Source organism: Myripristis murdjan, chromosome 13, assembly GCF_902150065.1.
Source record: "Myripristis murdjan chromosome 13, fMyrMur1.1, whole genome shotgun sequence".
In the NCBI taxonomy this organism is placed as follows: domain Eukaryota; kingdom Metazoa; phylum Chordata; class Actinopteri; order Holocentriformes; family Holocentridae; genus Myripristis; species Myripristis murdjan.
This window is the reverse complement of record NC_043992.1, coordinates 32,348,321-32,369,837: the sequence shown is the minus strand read 5'-3', so window position 1 is coordinate 32,369,837 and position 21,517 is coordinate 32,348,321. Positions and strand designations below refer to the sequence as shown.

Genomic DNA, 21,517 nt, shown 5'->3' with positions numbered 1-21,517 from the left:
ACCGTGTTGATAGTGGATCCTGTTACATAAGCTGGATCACTGTTTACTACTGAGCACTGGTCAAACACACATGTTGTATCTTGTATTCTGGTACATAACAAGTGTTCAACTCATGACACTACTGTTACAGATTAACTTTGCTCTTAAAGTAATAAATAAAATAAAAATGTAAAAACTACACAATGGCATGCGTGATGTGTGAGTATTTACCGCAGAACATTTCTAACCCTGAAACCTGTTTAGAGTGTGACCGTGGTGTAAATAATTCTGTGTGGGTCCATGACATGGCGAAAACAAAGCACCCAGAAAAGGCGCATCCTGCCATCTAGTGCTGAAAATATGTCACTGCATGCACTGAAACGCAGAGGACCAGGGCAGGTTTCAACCCAAAGGAAAAGGCAATCATTGAAGGGTCTGAACAAGAATAGATTCAGAAACCATGTTTTATTTTGTAAATGGGTTAGCACTCAGACTGTACACGGCTGACATTTTCTGAGTTTGACCCGATAAAATCAAAAGGAGCCTCCAGAGATGAGGGAACAGGGTGGTCTGCTGACTGCTGGAGAACACAAGGTCAGGAAAGCCTGTGCTGTCGTTTTGACAGATTGCAAACCCTTCTTTATTTCATGTGGCGTTGCGTCTACTATCCCTGCAACGACTATCTAACACTTTAGAAAAATGTACTCTTTTGTATCAGGGCGACCACCCTGCTCCCAGCTCTTGGTGAGTGATTTTGTACAAAAGACAAAAACTAAAAAAGAAATTCAAAGACCACATTACAGAACACTTGAGTAACAACTGGGGAACAAAAAAAAAAAAACAAACAAACAAAAAAAAAAGTGTAATAATGCCAGAACAAGCCCAAAGGTAACACTCATTGAATCAGTATGAAATCTAGTTAGCCCCAAACAAACACGGGCATGTCTAGCTGTCTTGTAGTTATACGTTATGAAGCACTGACTGAATTCATGCCGAGACTCATAACATTTTCCTTCACTATAGCTGGCAATATATAGTGGTGTGACCAGAGACGGACAGTTTCATACATTACACGTGTTATAATGACCACATTAGTCCATTTATTGTACTTCTCATCTAAAGATACAGTATAAAAAAGAATAGGCTAAATCTCTCACAACAAAGCAATGCATATTATTATAGAAACTGATGACAAGACAATCTATTGACACACAGGCACGGTGCACAAGCTTGCAGGCAGGAATGGAAAATAAATCCTTCTAGCTTTAAATAGTACAAAAATGCTTTTTTAAAGTGTTTTATTATTATTATTTTTTTTTTTATTCATTAGTTTCTTTTATTTATTTTTGCTTTAAAAACTACAACTGAAAGTATGAAGCCAGGCATTTGATCTGCTTTCATGTGGAGAAGATAGCTATCATAGTTGATGTTCAAAACAAAGAAGTGGCGTATATTTAGCTCAGAATTACAAGGCGTCCGCTTGATTCCAGGTTCTCCAAACCCTGGCCGAGGATTAGCAGTTTTGCTGGGACTTTCGGTTTCTCTCTGTGAACGTTTGTGTTCATTGTGTAAAGTAGCTGCTTCACTATTTTATGGTGAGACATATTTATAGTAATTACCTCTGTGGTAAGGCAGGCTGAATACTAGCTGATCCTTCCACCAGATCACTATATGGACAGTCGGGGGAAATCTAATCTTAATAAATCTTCCAGCAGATTCTCTTTCATTCACTTTCCCCCTGCTGCTGGCTGTGGGTTAACAGTGTGCTATTATGGTTGTAACAAACGCAGATATTGTCAAAACAATGAACTTAGGCCTAAGTTTAATCAATGACAGCTTATCTGTGAGAGATAAAACATCCCCATAACAGACGGAGTGAAAAAAAAACAAAAACAAAAACAAAACTTGCAAACAAGCATTATAACCACTTGCAGGTCTGACATGCAGAACAAGCTATTCAATGAGACTAGCCCTCAAATTATAATTTTAAATAAAAATGCAATCAGTTATACATTGGAACAGTTGAACAAGAAAATAAAAAAAATAAACTCTATATAGTCAGTTTTTATTTATATATATTTATATATATATATTCCATAATAATCCAATGGTTTTCTGCAACCACACTCAAAACTCTAAACACATTAGAAACTATAGTCCAATCTCATCTCTTTCCAAAGCAAGCATTATAAGAAGAGTTTGTTCTTATTGTTCTGACTGGTTAAATAAAATAACAATAAAAAAATAAAAATAAATCTCTCATGACCTCAAGCCTAACTTATTCTCCTTGGGTGTAGCAAACATCTCCTATAAATGAAACCAGAAATGACAACACAGTCTAATCAATCTACGAGTGGATGTTGTTCTGGATATGCAGTTAAGGGCACTGGAAATCAAAACTCCTGCAGTGTTTCTCGCCTGGTGGTGCTGCAAATGTTTTGCATGGGCCGGGGTTCCCCTGCCCCATCATGCTTTGCTCTCGGTGATATTTGTCTGTATGATATTGTTGTGTTCTGCAGTGATCTCCGTCAGGGCATTTGATAATTCTGTCTCCTCTGCTTTACCTTTCTCATCAGAAAAAATATTCCTGAAATGGAGAGGGAAAAAGAGCAAAGTTAAAAAATAAAATAATATGCTCAACCCTTGGCAAGAAAACTGAAAAATAAATAAATAAATAAATAAATAAATGAAAATACAGAAAAGGGAAAACAACAAACACTGCTGTTGGAGACAGTTTTAGACATTTCTTCACTATGAAGTCTTTACGAAATATGTAGGAGGACTTCGTGTATTCCAAAGTCTTCTTACATATTTCTTCACCACCTTGACAAACACGGGAGGATAAAATTAAACACACATTAAAATAGATAAGGAGGTACCCATATCGGTCATTCTGTGTCATTAGTATTTTACTCTAAAGTGTTTAGCAAATGCTATCTACTAACGAGTGCAGCCCTAGTTCAAAGAGACTATGATAGGACAGTGGCTGAGCCCTGGGCTGGCGGCTGTGGCAGGAAGTGAAAGTATCCCTACACACATTAAAGCAGTTCAGCACAGTTGCTAGATCCCGCCTGAAGCTCCTCTCCCTTCTAGGCTTCAGAGCAGGGCAAATACCAATATCTGGCCTCCCTTTGATCTCTTTAGTAGAGCTGCAGAATTAGTGAGGATTGAGGCGACACTCAGAGGCGCACATTATAAGTTACTGCCCGTCTGAGGGAAAACAGTGTTGTCATTTAACTAATTAACTACGTTTGAGTGTTAAAAAAAAAATAAAGAGCTGCAGTGGAGAGCTGGCACACACAAGCATAACGAGAGAACCGACATATCTTTCTTCCATCACAATCCACAAGGTTACATTAATTATCACAATATCATTACCATTACAGTATTTCGTATCATGTGATCAATGGCAAGATGCGGTGGTGAATGAATGGGCATACAAGTTACACACACACACACACACACACACACGCACGCACACACACACACTCACACACACACAGATAAACCTCTAGAGGGAGCCGTACTCGTCGTTGACAGGAGGAGCAGCCTTGGCCAGAGTCTCTGATGCCTCCAGAGCTGGGCCTGGGGGGGGGAGGTCTGCTCCGTCTCCGTTGGCCAGAGAGGGGGCAGAGGGGGGGCTGTCCAGGCTAATAAGGTCTGCTGCGGGCAGGGGGGGGATCTCTGGCCCATTTGTCAACTCTAGCTCTAACTCTGCAGTTTGGGGCCTTGTGTGAGGTGTGGTCAGGTCAGGGGTTAGCAGGTCGTATGAGTTGGGTGCTGATGTGAGGAGATCGTTAGAGATGGGTGCCTGAAGGCTAGATGCAGAGGAGGCACGGACAGACAGAGGAGCACTTAGGGCCGCCGGAACCGGAGTGAGGATTTGGGGAACTAGTGGAGCTGGTTCTTCAGTTTCCATGAATTTAACAACATCGTGGCCAACTGGAGGAGAGCTAGTGGCAGTGGGAGCTTTCGGGGTAAAGGTGGCATCTTTGGCAGTAGCTGTGGTGTTGTTGTCAACAGCCTTGTCTTTAGGTTTATCAGCATCAAAGGGAGTCTGAATACGCCCACTGGTCTCAGGGGCAGTAGTGCTGGGACCAGTTTCTGGTTTGGTTATGGCAGTAGCTGCTGGAGTGGAAGCAGTTTGGGCTGGTGTCTCAGTTTCTACGGCTGCAGGAGCTGGCTCAGCGGGACGCTGCGTGACTGGGGGGCTCGGAGCGGCTTTCTTAGTGTCTGGGGTTGGAGAGGCCGATGGGGAGGAAGTGGCGAGTGCAGATATTGGGGGGCTACCTTTAGGAGTATGCGCGGCGAGTCTGGGAGAGTGTCTACGCTTTGGTGGTATTGGAGTCGCAGATTTTTGAAGTTTAGTCCGTTCAGGGGTACAAGGAGGAGTGGAGGTTTTCTCCTCTGCCTCTGGGGCATTATTTCCTCTCTGTTCGACTAATGGGGCCATTTTAGCTGTGACAGCAGACGTGGAGATGAGAGGGTTTGGTGGGGCTGTGTTTGACTCTGGGGTGGGAGCTGGGGCCGGGACAGGGGTGGGTGAGGGGTCATTGGCCGGGGTAGACAAGCTACAAGTGAGGGTAGTGGTCTCGCTACAGGGGCTGTCCTGAGCAGGGTCAAAGGTTGCAGTGGCTGTGTCAGAGTTGGTGGCTACGGAGGAGAGGGTGTCCAGTGCCAGAGCAGCAGTGAAAGCCGCCAGCCTGAGAGAGCAGGGAGAGAACAGAGACACACAGACTAGACACCAGGGTGACTGTGACAGAGGAAGGGTGACCAGGAGAAGCATGCAGAGGGTTTAGTTGGGTTCATAAATTTACACAAACATAAACAAAGTAACCGAAATAACAGCTACTGGGCTTAGTGACAAAAAGAAAAAAAGAAAGACGAAAAAGGGTTCATGCTGTGAGTGGACGTTAAAGGAAACAGCCCATACACACACCAACATGGAGTACACTGAGCTAGAAAAAACTTATGTACTATAAGCACCAGTGTTCCTACACAACACCACAGCACCACGTATCACTACCCGTAAGGACTGAACAGTACCAGTGACAATCTCATAAATTTGTTTTTTCCCCTACATTTCTGATATTAGATATGGCTTACTGAAGTAGTAAAATTACTTCATACAAGTTGACCACACTCAAAGGTCTTTCCGTGTCATTAACTGGTATTGCTTCAACCTTGATACAATGAGACAAACAATCCCCAAAGGCTGGAGAAGAAACACATAAAAAGTGCAATAATCCCTCCCAGTGGGGATAAAAAACAGATCACCTGAACAGAAAGCAACATAAATTCAGTGGACTCCACTCAAGAATCGCCAGCAAATGAGCTTCAGATTTCTTTCACTGTGTAACTCAGTGGATGGGGGTCAAATTATAATCCTGTTGAATAGCGAGAAAATTATTCTTTAAAGTGGAGTGCAATGTGCAACGGCTAAAGACTCGGAAGGTAAAAAGACCGTGCTGTATGTCAACTTTTACTCACTCGGGCTCTGTGAGGGGCGTGGTCTCATTTGGTTCTGTCGGCCCGCCTGCGTTGTGATTGGCTGTGCACTCATCCTCTGTTCTCACTTCCACTATTGGCTCTTTCGACTCATCCTTTCTGTAGGACATAAACACTCTGTGACAAACATCTGGAGGCACTGTCCTGTATTTTTTCACATTATATTTTTTTCTACATTTCTGCCACATTAAGCACTTAGAGGACCCAGCCCCCGACACGTGGCGCAATCTACCATGTGAGCCATCAGGCTTTTTGTGTTGAGCGCATTACTCAAAAAGCCCCGTGTGTTGTCGCTGCATTGCATTATGGTTTCTTGAGGCTACTTTCGGTAGAGAAACTAGTATCCCTGTCACTTCTGCTATTGATTTCTGTGTAATTGTTAGGCACTTGTGCAGTCTAATGAGTCTAGAAAGAAGCATTCACTGTTTAATTCAGAGGCTCAAACAAAAACTGGATGTTACTGCTGGTGTTTGAGATAATTGAACACTGTTCCATTGTAGCTGTACTGAAAGCATTATGTCACATTGTCTGTTTTGATCAGAAAACCCTACAGGCCCGGTAATGTAAAGTACATCACCAATAGCTGTTTTATAGCAGCAGTAAAGTTTTTAAGAGTGGATTTTCCTTTAACACCTTGTTCAGATAAAACAACTTTTGTTCCTCCATCTATTGCACTCTGCACCTACACATAAAATCTGTGACAGATATGCTCAGTTACATTCAGGCACATTCTGGGAAATGAAGAAAATTGCTTACTGAAGTAAAAATGAGAGAGGTAGACTGATGGAAAGTGGGTACAAAAAGGTAAATTACCACACTCCATCACAAATAACTCTAGGAGCGCACTGAACATCACAGATTGATGATACTGTACGTAACAGTGTAGCATCGTGTCCATGGGTGGAGTTTTCCTTTAAATTATTTGAGCAAGTCAGCACTGTGAATTTTCTGCATTGCAGCGTTATTTATTTATTTTTTTTTAAACTGGAATTATTTAACTGGTGACATGAGCAGTTCCTATGTGAGAAAAAAACCCACATCAATGAGTTCAAAAGGGCAAACCAGCTTCTTTAATTGAACCTTAAAAATTCCAACCTGGCTGGGGCTGATTGGAGTTTTCTACTGTGACCGATGTGTTTATGAGGCTGTTGTGTAGCGTGAGGCTCAATCCATCCGTTTGAGAGATTACCGGGCTGCATGTAAACATAGTCTATAATACTCACATGTAGGCAGCCTTGCCTTCTTCACTGTGTCCTTTGGTTCCAGTGCCTGATTTGCCGCAGAGGCACATGATGAGGCCGCATTTGTTCACGAAGAAACAGGTGACATCGACGGCCAGGAGCAGGAGCAGAAATGTTACAACGAGGACCCCAGCCCACAGGACGATGCCCATAGGAAGGGCTCCCTCCTCTCCCAGGTCTGCTTGAGAAGGGACAGAGAGAACAGCACTGAGGACCTGTAGCGTGATGCACTTTAATGGAAAGTGTCACTGAATTGAATGAAGTGCTACTGTAATCATTGATAGTTTCATAAAACAGAAATAACTCACCTGCTGCAAACACTGACATTATTTTCTAGATTGCAGGTCTCAGCATGTAGTTAGATGTACTGCAGTGTGTGTGTGTGTGTGTGTGTGTGTGTGTGTGTGTGTGTAATGCTCTATATCACTTTCATTCAGTTTATTTATATCACATAATTTCAAACATGTGGCACACTTGGGGGTTAAGTTTGCCAGCAGTTATCCTTAAAATGATAAAATATAAAACCATTCAAATATATTAAACCCATTTATTTGGTATTAGACAGAAAAAAAGACCAGAAGAAAGCTTGCAGTATGTTGCTATGTTGCTAGTTACTGGGCAATGCAAGACATTTTGTAAAAAAAATAAAAAATAAAGATGTATGTCAGGCTATTACACATATCCCAAAAGGTTATGATGTATCTTCAATTCTTGTGTCTAAGTCCATTTTATAATCATAGCTGAAGACAGCAGACCTTGAACATGAAGCACTCAAAAAATGTACACTTTATTTAAAAACTGACTCAACTCGGTACCAGTGATCAGTAGATACTCAGGGTCTACTAGAGAATAAAATGCAGCTGAGAAAAAAAAAACAATCAAATTAAAAAGGATGTATAAAAACATATGCAGGTACATTTAATTGAAATTTGATTTGTATTAAATAAATGAGATATATCTGGACATTTTCCTTAGAAATCAACACAAAAGTTGCAATTAATTGCTTTTATCAACACCACCTATGATAGTTCTGTACACAGCTTGTCAAACTGTATATATAATGTTAATATCATAAACAATTGGCATTCTGGTAGTTGTTTGTGTTCTCAATTGTGTAAAAGTTAAAGTTAAAAATCTTTACATACAGTACATATCATTTTGTGAGTGATGAAAACAATATAATACATTGTGTGTGTAAACTGACATGTCCAGCACTCAGCATTCACTCCGTGTTTGATGCATAGTGCTTTTTTTTTTTTTTTTAAATGTACCTTCATTTATTTACGTTATTGTTCATTACTGTAAACTGGGGCGCCTTTCTCTTGTCTAGAACTGGGGGCTAGCTGTGCTATGCTGAGCAGAGTGGATCTGTATGAGACAGAGGAGTCCACTGCCTTTGGTTCAGTACATCCGTCTATTCTGTTCTCTAGCTATTGAGCACCCTTTTTCACCCACTAATAGTGTCTCATCTATCTTGGACCAAGTCTGCTTCAGGAGTGAAAGCGTCCAGAGAGACAGCCAGGCCAGAGAAAGGCAAGTTCTCCTCTACGGTAACCGTGTGAGCTCCCCACAAACTATGAAAGCAGGAATACAGTGATGAGGGACAGGATGAGTGATACCAAAGTGTATGTCACAGATGAGCAGCCCTGAGTGGCTGGGAACAGCACACCCAAACCACACCAAAATACACACAGGCCAGGACGAAAATGTTCACGTGGTCCACCACACCAATGTCCAGGACCAGGCAAGAGTGCAGGAACATTGAGAGAGGGATAAAGAGAAAGGGAAAGAGAATAAAGGAGGGGGGGAAACAAAGGGAAACAAAGAGGAAAAAGGGAGAAGGGTGGGGAAAACGGAGGAAGAGAGAAAAGTGAAAATGTGTCAGGTCTGAAAACCAAAAGTGAAAAAAGAGAAAAAAGAAACTGATTTTTTTTTTCCCACTGAAGGAGAAAATAAGGAAAAAAACAAAACAGTACAGCAAAACATCAAAGCAAAAGCACAGCACAAAGAGGGACTACACCACTATTGACTTGATGGTGACTCAGTGGCGGGTGAGTGGGATATGCTGAAGACTGGAAAATGAGTTAGAAAAGTGAAACAAAATGTGAGGAGGAGATAAAGCTCTGCTGCAATGTTTCTGCAAAGCGCTCTGGATTGTCTACAACTTATTGGGGATCTGACAAGCTGTGTAGTTTTTCTAGTTTGTGAGTTTTATTAAAAACCTGCGGCTGCAGCTAAGACCTCAAGCTACAAGTTAATCAGTGATTATCAGGGGTCAATATCAAGTAAGTAGGTGAGGTTGCTTCTACACTGGGACAAAATATTGAGTCAGTAACTGCTATTCAGTGGTAAATAAAATGGAGAGAAACACTGCAATAGTTCAGAAGAAATGACTTTATCGTTGAGGGAAGTGTCTGGCCCAGTTCTGTGAGAGCAAACTCAAGCTCATTTAGCAAGGGCTGTCGAAGACAACTTTGAAGTGGGTAAATTCAGCCAGAAAATCTTTTCTGGCACACCACAGGCCGGGAAATCTTTTTTTCTGAGGATTTATTTAGTCATAATTCACCTTTGAGTGCCACAGAGTTGAAAATAGGACCTCCTGCTCTGTTCGAGCTTTGAGTTTGACTCCTCAGTTTTCAGTGTGATTAGTGCCGATCTGAGAGGCCTGCGGGAGGCTACCTGGGATGGCAGCGGGCTGCGTGGACGTCCTGAAGGACAGCATTCCTGGCTGGGACTTGCCCTTCTGATTCTCTGCCACCACATAGACATTGTACTCTGTGTCCCACTCCAGCCCACTCAGAAGCACATACTCGCTGACACTGGGCATCCGGAACTCTGGCTTCCACTCTGACGCATGTGTCTGCGCGCGCACACACACACACACACACACACACACACACACACACACACACACACACACACACTTGCATATAAGTGAAGGACTGAACTGTTCCCCTTTATACAGTATATCCAAAAATGCAGCAGCACTACAGAGCCTAGTCAGAAGCCCGATACTCACTGGTTTGTAGCGGACAAGATAATGTATGATGGGTGAGCCGCCGTCATCCTGCTTGATCCAGCTGACTTTGAGGGAGTTGCCTTTGGGCTGAAGCGTCCCTTCGAGCTTAGGGGGATTGGGCTTCCCTACGAGCACACAAGAGCAATATAGGGTTTATTTAAAGGTTTGTTTAAAAAATGTGGAGAACTAGAAGTCAGGTTATTGTATTGGGAGGAACAGAGGCAATTCAGTGATTCCACCAGTACCTTCAAAATTATGTGGGGAAAAAAACACCCTTTGTTAGAAATAAAAGTAAAGTTCAACATTTGAAACTGTTCCCTCTCTTTGTTGTTGTCCTTTTAGGATACTTGCCCTTCTTTTATCACTTGCCTCGAGATAGCATGTCTCAAGTCAGCCTAATAAGCAAATGATACACATGGCATGCTTATCTGATTGAGTCTGTGAGTTGCTGGGTGACATTCAATTGGCATAAAATTGCTGACTGACATTCACCAGTGTCATACAAGGCTTTGGGGAGGGGGTTGTTTGACTCATTGACAGAAATGTTTGTGTAGGATTTGAATTTCAGAGCATAACAAATAGGCTTGCTGGCAAAATAACCTTTGGCGAAATGTTTGTGTAATGCAATCTATTTGAGATGGGCTGCGCTTATGTTTAACATCTTTTCACTTATATGACTGACTGCCAGTCTACCTTACATTAAACAATTTAGGTGGAACACACAATAATTTTACTTTCAGAATTGTTGTGACTGTTAAGTGCCTGCCAAGTGGGTGACATTGTACTAAAAATTAGCTTGCAACATAAATACAGCTGTAGGGCAGCTGTAGGACAACAAACAACAAGGAGCTGTATGGTGGTTAATCATCATGTTGAACTGTCATTGTAACCTTGTCTGATTAGACTGGTCCATGTTAGTTGACTTAATCTGCAATGCATGTAATTCCAGCTAAGGTTAAACACAATAAACAACATGGAAGACGAGGTGGCGAGGGCAAGCTCTCAGCATGAATGCTGTGAGCAACAGATTGAGTGCCAGAGCAAACTAGAGTTTGAGAAGGACGGATACTGACAAGGATCAGAAAATGATACTGATTCTCTTTTTATGATAAATGAAAAAACTATTTATTACACTTTTTAATTACAGTAACACATCCTGTAGGGAGGAGATGTAACATCACACGAGTAGCAGGCATATTATCCGGATGATGCCCTCCTCATTTTCGTACAGCCCTTCTTAATTCACTATAAAGTTGGCTCAGTAAGGCGGTCAGTGAGGCAAGTGTGAATGTGAGTGGTTAATTACAGGAATGTGGTAGACGGGTATTAAACGTTTGCATATATACACAGTGAAGGTGTTGTTTAAAGTGTTAATGCCAGGACTCTCCTATAAAGTTAGGATTCTTCCTTTATACATTTGGAACATTGAGTTACCTTCTGCAGCGTGGAGGGGATCATCAGCACCATGCAAGCCAAAAAACACAGTCACATGAATTGCATGCATGTGATTGGTTGGAAGACAAGTGGAAGAAATGACATAAAAGATACGATAAACGACAAAACATGGTGAGGGAAAACAGCTGAAAGACCAGCAGACAAACTGAAACAGAAAGACATGGCATCACAAATAGGCTCTGGACTCCAGTAAACACAGCAGCACAGACGAGCTCCTGTGTGGGGCCAGCAGGTGGAAAGACCAGCTGACATTTAACAGCTTTATTTTCTCCCATCAAAATGAGGGAAATGTGTAGCATTCATACACATACACATATATGGTATCCAAAACACTAATGTTATAGCACATACTTCATGAACTACAAATCACACAGACAGATACATATCTGGATATCTCTGCTATCAACTCATGAAATCTGGTTAAAATGAAATGCACAGGAAATAGGTAGCACATTTATGATCACACAAAGTAATTTTGTTTCAGCAAGAAATATCCACATTTCCTATACTATGCAGTAAAATAATTACTGATTCAGCTAAACAGGGCGTTCACCTGAGGCTATAAGCAGCTACTTAATAAACTAATCATCTAATATCTCCACTACAGAACAAACCTGTGTCTTCAGTGAAAAAATGAAATATGCCATCTAAAAACATAAAAGAAAAAAGATATAAGGCAATCAAAATGAGTTTCTTTTTTAAATGACTTTCTGTATCTCTATGGTAACACTGCTGAGGTGTTTAAGCTTTCTCTTAAACACTATCTGAGTTAACTCAGCAGAGGATCAGTTGACATTTCTTAAATAAATAAAACAAATTAAATAACTAAAAACCCCTTTGGTTTCATCTGTGTCTGATGTGGTTGTCCTGATACTGCACTAACTGCAACATTAACCATAAGAATATAGCAGAGTATAGCAAATCCATAAAATGTCTTAGACATTGTTATATTGACTTTGTCATTGGTTTAGTTCAATCATGTCAGATATTTTATGTGCTGCCAGTGATCTTCCCTCCAGCCAATGTTTGTCAATAAAAACAGAGAGAAGAGAGGGAAGCGTGTCCATGTTGCTCCAAAGCAACTGTGGGATGGGCAGGATGACACAGTACAACCCTCAGTAACAGCTACATAAATAACCAAGCTGATGCAAGTAAATATCCCCATTATAAAACTGTCAGTCTTGGTGTGGTAAACATAAAACCAGTTGTAAAATTTTCAGTTGACTAGAGACATTTCATAGCATTTGATTCTCTTCCACCTGGCTAGTACATGTGACAAACATTTATTTCTGAAAACCTTTCTGTCAGCAAGTGTGTAGGCCCTGAAAAACATTTTCATACAATGTAATCCTTGTTGTAATTTCAGTTCAAAATTTTGAGCTTCTGTTGTGTCCCAGACTCAGCCGTTTTCTATTTTAAACCTAAAGTTTGAAATCCTACCATGGTTTTTCCATTAGCTATGTTTAGCCTAGCAAAGGCAAGAAAGCACCTATCTCATTTATAGTGATTTGTCAAAGCAATTGAGCCTTAATGGAAGCGAGCTCCACTTCTTCAGAAACCAAGAGCACGTATCCGTGACCAAATCTTAATTTGCTTTAAGAGTGAATTAAGACCAGGGAAAAAGGCAAACTATTATTTTTTGTTTAAATGAAAATTGATGAAATAGCAATTTCAACCACGTCAAAAATAAATAGATTTTTTTTGTGAAACAATCCTTGTTTGAAGTTAAAACAATGATTCAGACAAAGAGAGCTGAAACACTTACTTTTGTAGGAATAGCCTGAGGGATATAACAGAAAGATGGAAAAAAATGGAGAAAAAATGGATGAACAAAATTATTGCAACAAAAATATGAGGAGATGTTCTGCCTACAATCAACCTACAATCCAACAAAGACAATGAGATCAATTTGGAGTCAACATGCACATTCCATGCAAGACCAACAAGGGGCAGTAGGTTCTCGGCCCGAAACACACAAAAACAACCAACAGAGGGGGCTAAAAGCTAAGTTATGCAGTCAAGATTCAACACAAAGTAAAATGATTATTCTTTCTTTCACATTCCAGATCACAGTTTGCAAGTGCATCTCCATTCACTGTGCAATATGGCATGCAATTTTGATCCCACTGATGAAATGAAACCATTAAAATCATGGAAGTGTCTCAAAGTTGCTTCTTTTCCTAAGACTGAATACATAAATAAAATAACATTAGGTAGAAATAGCAGAGGTAATGGGGACAGTGCTGCTTTTCATAACCCCCAGCAGTGGCGCCTACAGCTGAGTGAAACTGACAGACTGAGTGAGACTGAAAGACAAGATATCATTACTTGATGTGTTTGTAACCCCATCAGAAGTGTCTCAGGAACCCTGCAGTAGAGAAACACTACTCTTGATTAGTTTTTATAAATCAATAATGGAACAGACAAACAGCTCTTGTGTTATTACAGGACAGAGAAGTGAAGGATTCAGGTAATATGTTGGTGAGGATAGGTGAAAAAGGTCTGATGTCGGTTTAATGCCGTAAACTGCACACATGCATGTGTGAGTGTGTGTGTGTGTGTGTGCGTGTGTGTGTGCGTGTGTGTGTGTGCGTGCGTGTGTGTGCAACTTACGGACAGGCTCCGTCCTGAAGAATGCAGCGGGGCTGCTTTCACCTTCACCCTTGCCATTAATGGCTGACATCTTCACTTCATAGATGGTCTCTGGTTTCAGGTGTGTGATAGTCACCTCGCTGGGGGAGCCTGCCAGATATTATTAGTCATATAGACAAATAAGTCATAGAAAGGAGAGGTAGATAAATAAAATAAGGGTAAAATGCTGAATATGAATGTCAATGTTGCTGTTTTCTCTTCCCATGATTGGTCATTCCTCTGTTTTTCCAGCTCAGTGAAGACATGATTTGACAAAAGTGCACTACCAGTAGCATGTCATGTACCTTGTTGGACCTCATAGATTCTCTGCGTCCAGCTGCCCCTGTTCTGAACCCTCCACTCAGCTCTGTATCTGAGGACAGGAACACCTCCAGTGGCCTCAGGCTCCTGAAACTGGACCAGTGCTGTGCTGGAGAAGGGCTCCACTTCACTAATGGATGGAGCCGATGGCACGTCTAGTTACAGAGGGAAATGAGGAAATATTACCATAAAAACTGTGAGACTGCAACACACCATAATTGGTAGGCTGTAAGGCTGCATTTTATTTACATTTTACTCTCAAGCTGTAAGTAAAAACACAGGATCAAATGACTTGTTTCCTATCCTGCCTCCACCAGATTCACATACACTACACTGTAACCTCATCCTCTTACTGCTGACTGCCCACTAAGGAAATGTCAATCCAATAACCTTGCTGCTCACAGGATAACACTGATGTCATCAAGTTTGTTTACCCATCATCAGAGTCAAGCAAAAACTTTTCATCTCTGCCCAGAAACTTTTCAAACAACAAAAGTTTGAAAGGATGGAATACCAATAGAGGGAAAAAAAAAACCCAGAGGAGCCTTGTTTTTAAAACTGACCTGTATTGCAGTAAGTGGGAGCAAAGACAGTGCAACAAATACTAAAATACAAATTCAAGATGTACATGTTCTGAAATGGCTAACCGCTGACATTTGAGGAAGGAAACACATAATCATGTCAAGATGAGAAAGAACTTTCACATCATGCTATGTCCATCCACATTTTCTATTTGTTGAAAAGACATAAAACATATTTATATATATTAAAAAAACCTTCAACTTTTTTTTTTTATCAAGCTGAGAAATAGGGTCTATTTAAATGCATAGCAAAAAGACATTACGAGCTGTGAGAACATGATGACTGACCAGCCTGAATGAGAACGAACTCCTTGGACTCTGTTCCCATTTCATTTGAGGCAGTGCAGTTATAGCTCCCAAAGTCGTTTTCAGACTCAGGGGTTATCTGGAGGAGAGAAAAGAGGCAACGACTGTACATGAAGGGTAGTGTACCAAAACAGATGAGTAGATCTCTGTGTCAAACACTCTGAAGGTGACCTTTTTTTTTTGTTTGTCCATTAGAGTAGCCTATTTTTATTCGTGGCTCGGAGCTTTCCTCCTTCTGAATTATTCATCAGATTTTTTTCCACAATCAAGCTGAAAGAAAACCCTTCACTTCAAGTGTATGTTCATGAAATCTTGATGACACAAGGAGTTATGTGTACAGTATGAGTGTGTTTACAGTATGTGTGCCTGTGTGCACCTGAGAGACCTACGGTGTGTGTGTGTGTGTGTGCGCGCATCTATATTAATGTGGATACAACCGCACCTCTAGGTAGCTGGCTGAGGGATTTCTGAAGATCCTGATGTTGGTGGTGTTCGGGTTGGGCAGCTGCAGTCCATCTCTGAGCCACAGAATTGATACTTCACTAGGATGAGCCTGAACTTCACAGCTGATATTAACAGCATTCCCCTCCCAAGTATACACTGCTACTGCACCTTGGATCTTGGGGGCATCTAAGAAACATCACAAAACAAAAAAACAAACAAACAAAACTGATTGATAAAAACACAGACATTATAATCTGACGATGGTGGTTTTAATTCTCTGTAAAAAGAAATTTATGAGCTTAGTATAACAAGGTAATGCCCCTTTGGTTCACTTTGAAGATAGATGATAAACAACGGTTATTTGTAATGTGCCACTGGTCATAATTCTTACAGCGAACTTCCAGGTAGACCGGTTGAGCGTCCTCTCCGATGGCGCTGCGTGCCGTGCAGAGGTACTCGCCAGCATCTGTATACTTGACGTACTTCAGAGTGAGGGAGGAAACACGAGCATCACTCCTCACCACTACATTCCCATCCAGACTCTAGATAGAGCAGAAAATCAAAGCTTTGCTTTTTTTAAAAACAAAAACAAAATCACATTTTACTTTGTAACAGAATTTGATTTTTTTTCCATGTTTTCTTCCATGATCATACCACACATTTACACATACAATGTAGAATTCTGCTGATGAGATCAAAGCTTTGTCGGATCAAGTTCTTTCTGCAGCTCATCTTTCACAGGTAACAAAAAAATAATCTGTGAGATAACTAAGAGGGTGCCCCTGCACCATAAAAACAACAACATTAAACAAAAAACCTCAGAATGCAGCGGGTCTGTTAACAAAAGCACAGACTGCACGGTTCAGCATAAGGGAGTTAACTGGGAACCATCTACAGCTGTTCACAGACCGGGGTCACCAGCTCATGCAATATGCTGATGCATGATGCTGGACAGCAAAGCACAAGCTTGCCATGCTGGCACTTTTACGCTGATGGTACCCAGTGTTCTTGAAAAAAATGACATTTTATAGTAAAATAAGGCTGTATGTTCAACATTGTGGTGGTGATTTATATGTAGCAGGTTACGGTGTTCTCTGAACCCACCTATTAGTATTAGACAGTACAAGCCCCTGGTCTGTTGATGAAAAATAAATACTAAGTCACAAGCTTGTGAAACCAAGAAAATAAGACGACAGCAAGCTACTGAGTAAAAGACCTGGTTAAGAGATAACCAGGCTTCCTCTGCTTGATATGCGGAGCTAGGCTTCCTAGAATTCAGTGACAGGGTCAACAATTCTTTGTTGTTGTTGTGGTTGTTACTGACATGTGATACCAAACTGTCTGGGTCTACATCCCAGCGTCTAAAGTTACAGGCAGGCCAAATGGCTCTTTTCAAAGGGCCATTTCTCCAAACCTTCTGTGGTGTACATGATTCTTGCATCATATTTTTCGATCTGATGTTAAGTTGCATGCTGTACATATTCAGTTGTTATTCTTTGTACTGAGTCAAATTCCTAAAAAAGAGCATTTGTCGTGTGGAATGTCATGTTTTTAAAAAGTGATTTTCCAATAGTAACTCTCACTGAGGCTTTGGGCTATGTTTTTTTTTTTTTTTTTCTTGGTACATTATTTGAGATGCTAATGCCACAGTAAATGTTAAGTGTCTTCTAGATATTATCATTCTGTATTTCTAAAAACCAAATAAAGCAGTACCATCTAAATTTTGAGGAGATATGAGACTGTCATATATAGTCTGTGATAATAAGGTTTTTAAGTTTTTTTTTTTTTTTGGTAAATTGCAATTTGCTGTGGAGCTGAATCTCTAAGTCCCTCACTTGGATAATTTGCATTGGTGGCTGCAGGTGAACCAATGGCAGAAATACTTCTGCACATATTGAATTAGGGCCCAGTCTGGACAGGCATGTAAGAGAAACTCTCATTAGTTTGTATTCAAATTCAATAGACAAAGCATGTCTGGGGCATTCATTATGCATAACGGGTAGGAGGACCAGGGAAACACTTACATAACACAGTACCCTTTCATTCTGACCCCTGCACACAGCCTGCTCCCCCGACTCATGCCCACTGTATTGCTGCTTCTGTTTGCTGCATCTACACAGCAGTCCACATTATGTAAAGTCCAACTTAGTCATTAAGCTTCACTACTGATGTCTTTTTGACAATATAAGGTAAAAGATGACACTAGCTAACTTTGACAACCACAGATGGACAACTTTCTCTCGGGCTGCTGCCCCTCATTGCCTACATGTAACACATAATGAATATCATTCTCTACCAGAGGAAAACTGCCTGTTCATTTGCAATGTGATATTGGTGATTCATTAAAGTTTCATAACAATGGCTTTCAGTACGGAGACAGAATGAATAATGCAACAGGGCTGTGTCTATTAGAAACATCCAGCAATTTCAGTTTTACTTGATTATTATTTGTTGACTTTAGAGCTTATAAAAAAGGAATGAAACCACCCTACATGAGTATGTGAAAGCTGGGCACAAAATAAATGAGGCAGGAGGAAAAACAAATACTGGGAAGCAGAAGACTCTGTGGTAAGCCACCCTAATAAATCAAACTATACTGATAGTGGAACTCTTAAACTGTTTCTACACCTTTGGCAGCAGAGATATTGCAGGAAAGCATAAAATTGAGAGTACACTGAACACATGCCAGATTCAAGTCTCTCCAAATTTGGAATGTCTCAGCATATAACTAGAGTTGGGACCAATCTGTTTCAATATCGATGTTGGGTGCCGATACTGACATAATTCACTCCTACTGTACTGACGTTACAGATCTACACACCGATTCAGACTCTTTAGTCTGATGTTTTTATAAATTTAAATGTTGAAGCACATAATTGGTAATTAAACAGTCCCCGTGTGTTTTTGTCTCCGATATTTATATGAGTTAGATGTACAGGCCGAGCTCAGGCTGCACCATTAAGGGTTTTTTAGACGGGTGACAAAAATTGCATGTGGCTTCCTACTGACGCTCTGCCGTTCTCACTGCATCCCATGTGATGGTACGTGTCCACAGGGGTGTGTATTTGATGACAGGTGTCACGCTGCTTCCCGGCTTTTGACACCTGATGGGTGAGCCACTCCTGATGACTGACAGTTGCTCTCTCTTACAACCACCTTAACACTTCCTAGCTGCACCTGATTGGACCAGCGCTTCACTAGTGGCCTGTCCTCGCATGGATTTCCAACTGGACCAACATGGTGGCTCTTTTGGAAACTTTCTTTTATTTTACGACAGAAGTTAAATGAAATGTTTTGGAAAGCATTTGAGGCAAGAAATAAACCATAGAGTTGGCGAATTCATTTTAGACTGTTAATGGTTAATTTAAAAGTTTCTTGGGAGTTTCCAGAGGTAGAAAGTTGTTCTCTATGAGTGTAAGATGCATAATGTAGCCTAGACCTCAAATTCCTGCCAATGAGTAGACACCAACATGACACAACACTACCAGAATCCATTGCACGGTTGCATACATAGACAAGGAATGGGAAGCATGGAAATTACTGATCCTGTGTACATGTACCATGAAAGGATAAATTACACTGGGCTGAGCTGCGGATCCACATGTTGTAATCATAACAATGACTGCAACACGTGAATAAAAATGTATAAATGTATAGATTTGCCTACTAGCAAAGTTATGGGAGCAGGAGCAACAAGAGAGCAGGGGTACATTGTGTGCTGGCTGCCAGATTTGAGTTTGAGCGAATTTCATCATTTGATGGTAAACCTAGACATAACATAGCGATTTCTGTGTCACGGCGTCAAAAGTTCAGGATGAGTCAACGTTGGTCGAGCAGGCGATCGGGCATGTGCATGTACGACCACAGGTGTGATTTTTTTTCAAGGGCAAGCCTGTGTCCCGCACTGCCTGCCTGTATTACTCGCTTGCTCCTCCACTCGCCTCTCATTGAAAATGAATTAAAGCCAGATGATTTTCGTCACCCACGTAAAAAGCCCTTAAATCTGCAAATGATGGAGCTATTAACAGTTGGCTAAGAAGTGCTGTGTGGTTTACTACATCCTCATGTAACCTTACAGATAATACCACCACCATCCAACAACAACAACAATAATAGTAATAGTGATATTAAAAATAATAATAAGAAGAAGAATACAGAAAAAAGTGCTCTGGTATCAGTATCCATATCAGCAGATGTATAAGTTCAGGTATTGGAATCGGACCAGAGCTAATAAATAAATAAATAAATAAATAAGTAAGTAAATGTGGATCAATGCATCTCTACATACATGTTGAATGTGCCTTCTCTTCCACAGCTCATCAGTCTTCTCTCATTTACAATAACCATGCTCAGCATACCTCACCGTTTCTCTATCGCTGTGTGTTGCCCTTAGAGGGATTTTTTTTTTATATGAATACACTGCAAATGCTGAGCACTGTTCTACTATATAGTCATATGCTGGAAAAAGTGAACATTATTATTTGATCAGTGTGAATCAATCCACACACAAGCTGTGACTACAAATGCCAATATGCTGCTGCAATGTAATTGGTGTTGTTTATTAATGTAAGCCAGGGTTCATAAAAAGCAATAACTTGGCATAATTCCCTTTTATAGGCTACCCATTCTTCCTTTGGGGAGGGAGTGGTGCCTTTGCTTGGAATCATAATTACCCTTTAAAAAGTTACCATGCAGAAACAAAGAAACTTAGGCAACACTGGCTTCCTATACACACTAGATTTGATTTCAAGATTTTACTTTTAACTTGTAAAATATTACACAGACTTGCACCATCCTACTTATGATCTCTAGTCACTCCTCATATACCTGCTGGGGCTCTACGATCACAAAATACCGTCTCCTGACTATTTCAGAAACAAATAAAACATCAGTAGGTTGCAGGGCTTTTCTCCTACCAAGCCCCTCGTCTTTGGAGTTGTCTTCCAAATCTGAGAGCCTCGCTCAGCTGATTCATTCAAACTTAAACTTGAAATGCATCAATTTGAATCATTTAGTCTGATTACTAAGCTACAGTTATCCACCTTACATTCAGTTTTATGTTCACATGGTTACGTGTATGTAATGTATGTTACACATTTTTGCATATGTGTGTTTTCTGTGTGTTGTTGCGTTTACATCAACTTTTTAAATCTATCTTTTTAAATATTTCAAATATTTATTAATATTTTTAAGAGGTTTTATATGTAGTTTATCTCACATTTTTACTTTTTTTTTACACATTTCACTAATGTTGCTCATTACTGTGTTATTATATGCAAAGCCCTTTGAGACATACTTTGTGATACTACATATAAGAAATTCTGACTTTTGACTCTGATTTTTATAATCAAAACTGCTACTTTTTACACAGGCAGTGCCATTTGTGCTGCAAACATTTGGTAAATCAGGAGACTGATAGGAAATCACCAATTCCCTCTTTGAGCTGTGCAGGAAAATGGAAAGACCACTTGATTTCTATTAAAAGAAAAAAAAAGTCTGCAAACTTTGCACTTCTGTCTTGCACATATATTCAGCTATCTTTGGTCAAATGAAGTAAACCGCACATTTGCATTAATGCATGTTCAAACAGAGATACTCAGGATTATAGAAGAGATGGCACACTTTGTCAGTTCAAAATTGTTTTGAAAGTTTTGAAATGCTACTAATGGCAACATGTCAACACAGGACATACTATCAACCAATCACGCTCTCAGTTTGCAGCCTCACAACTTCTATACTTAGGACAGATCCACCAGACACGACTACGAGACCAAACTGGTAAAAAACATAACTGCATGTCTTTGTAAAACAATCTCTATAGCTCGCCACCATGCTTGATATGACTGTTTACAGTGAAGATGGCAACGACATCAGCTGCCACAAGGCTAAATGTAATGAAAAACATAGTTTCTCTGTAGCACTGGGGCACGTACAGCTCAGTGTTGTATACAATTTGGCAGTGTCCCTAAGTATGGATAGCAAGTGACAATTTACGCTCCAGAACAGTGGATACCGACAGCACCCCATTCTAA

At 40.5% G+C, this 21,517-nt stretch overlaps 1 protein-coding gene across 4 annotated transcripts in view; it reads right to left on the bottom strand.

Moving 5' to 3' along the window:
* Window positions 1–425: 425 nt before the first annotated feature.
* The window catches only part of ncam1b (neural cell adhesion molecule 1b), a 91,637-nt gene continuing 70,545 nt past the window's right edge, over window positions 426–21,517 (bottom strand). For 2 of the 4 annotated variants that reach the window (XM_030067478.1, XM_030067479.1), the window contains 11 exons: window positions 15,877–16,027; window positions 15,484–15,671; window positions 15,024–15,120; window positions 14,139–14,309; window positions 13,816–13,944; window positions 12,968–12,982; window positions 11,817–11,849; window positions 11,182–11,184; window positions 9,748–9,872; window positions 9,408–9,588; window positions 7,262–8,382 (listed from right to left, as the gene is read on the bottom strand). In XM_030067478.1, coding sequence (XP_029923338.1) covers window positions 8,303–8,382; window positions 9,408–9,588; window positions 9,748–9,872; window positions 11,182–11,184; window positions 11,817–11,849; window positions 12,968–12,982; window positions 13,816–13,944; window positions 14,139–14,309; window positions 15,024–15,120; window positions 15,484–15,671; window positions 15,877–16,027 — 1,173 coding nt within the window. In that variant the 3' untranslated portion in view covers window positions 7,262–8,302. Of the gene's footprint in view, window positions 2,567–3,506; window positions 4,683–5,469; window positions 5,587–6,710; window positions 6,907–7,261; window positions 8,383–9,407; window positions 9,589–9,747; window positions 9,873–11,181; window positions 11,185–11,816; window positions 11,850–12,967; window positions 12,983–13,815; window positions 13,945–14,138; window positions 14,310–15,023; window positions 15,121–15,483; window positions 15,672–15,876; window positions 16,028–21,517 lie in introns of those variants that run through there. The other 2 variants (XM_030067481.1, XM_030067480.1) reach the window with 2 other exon arrangements.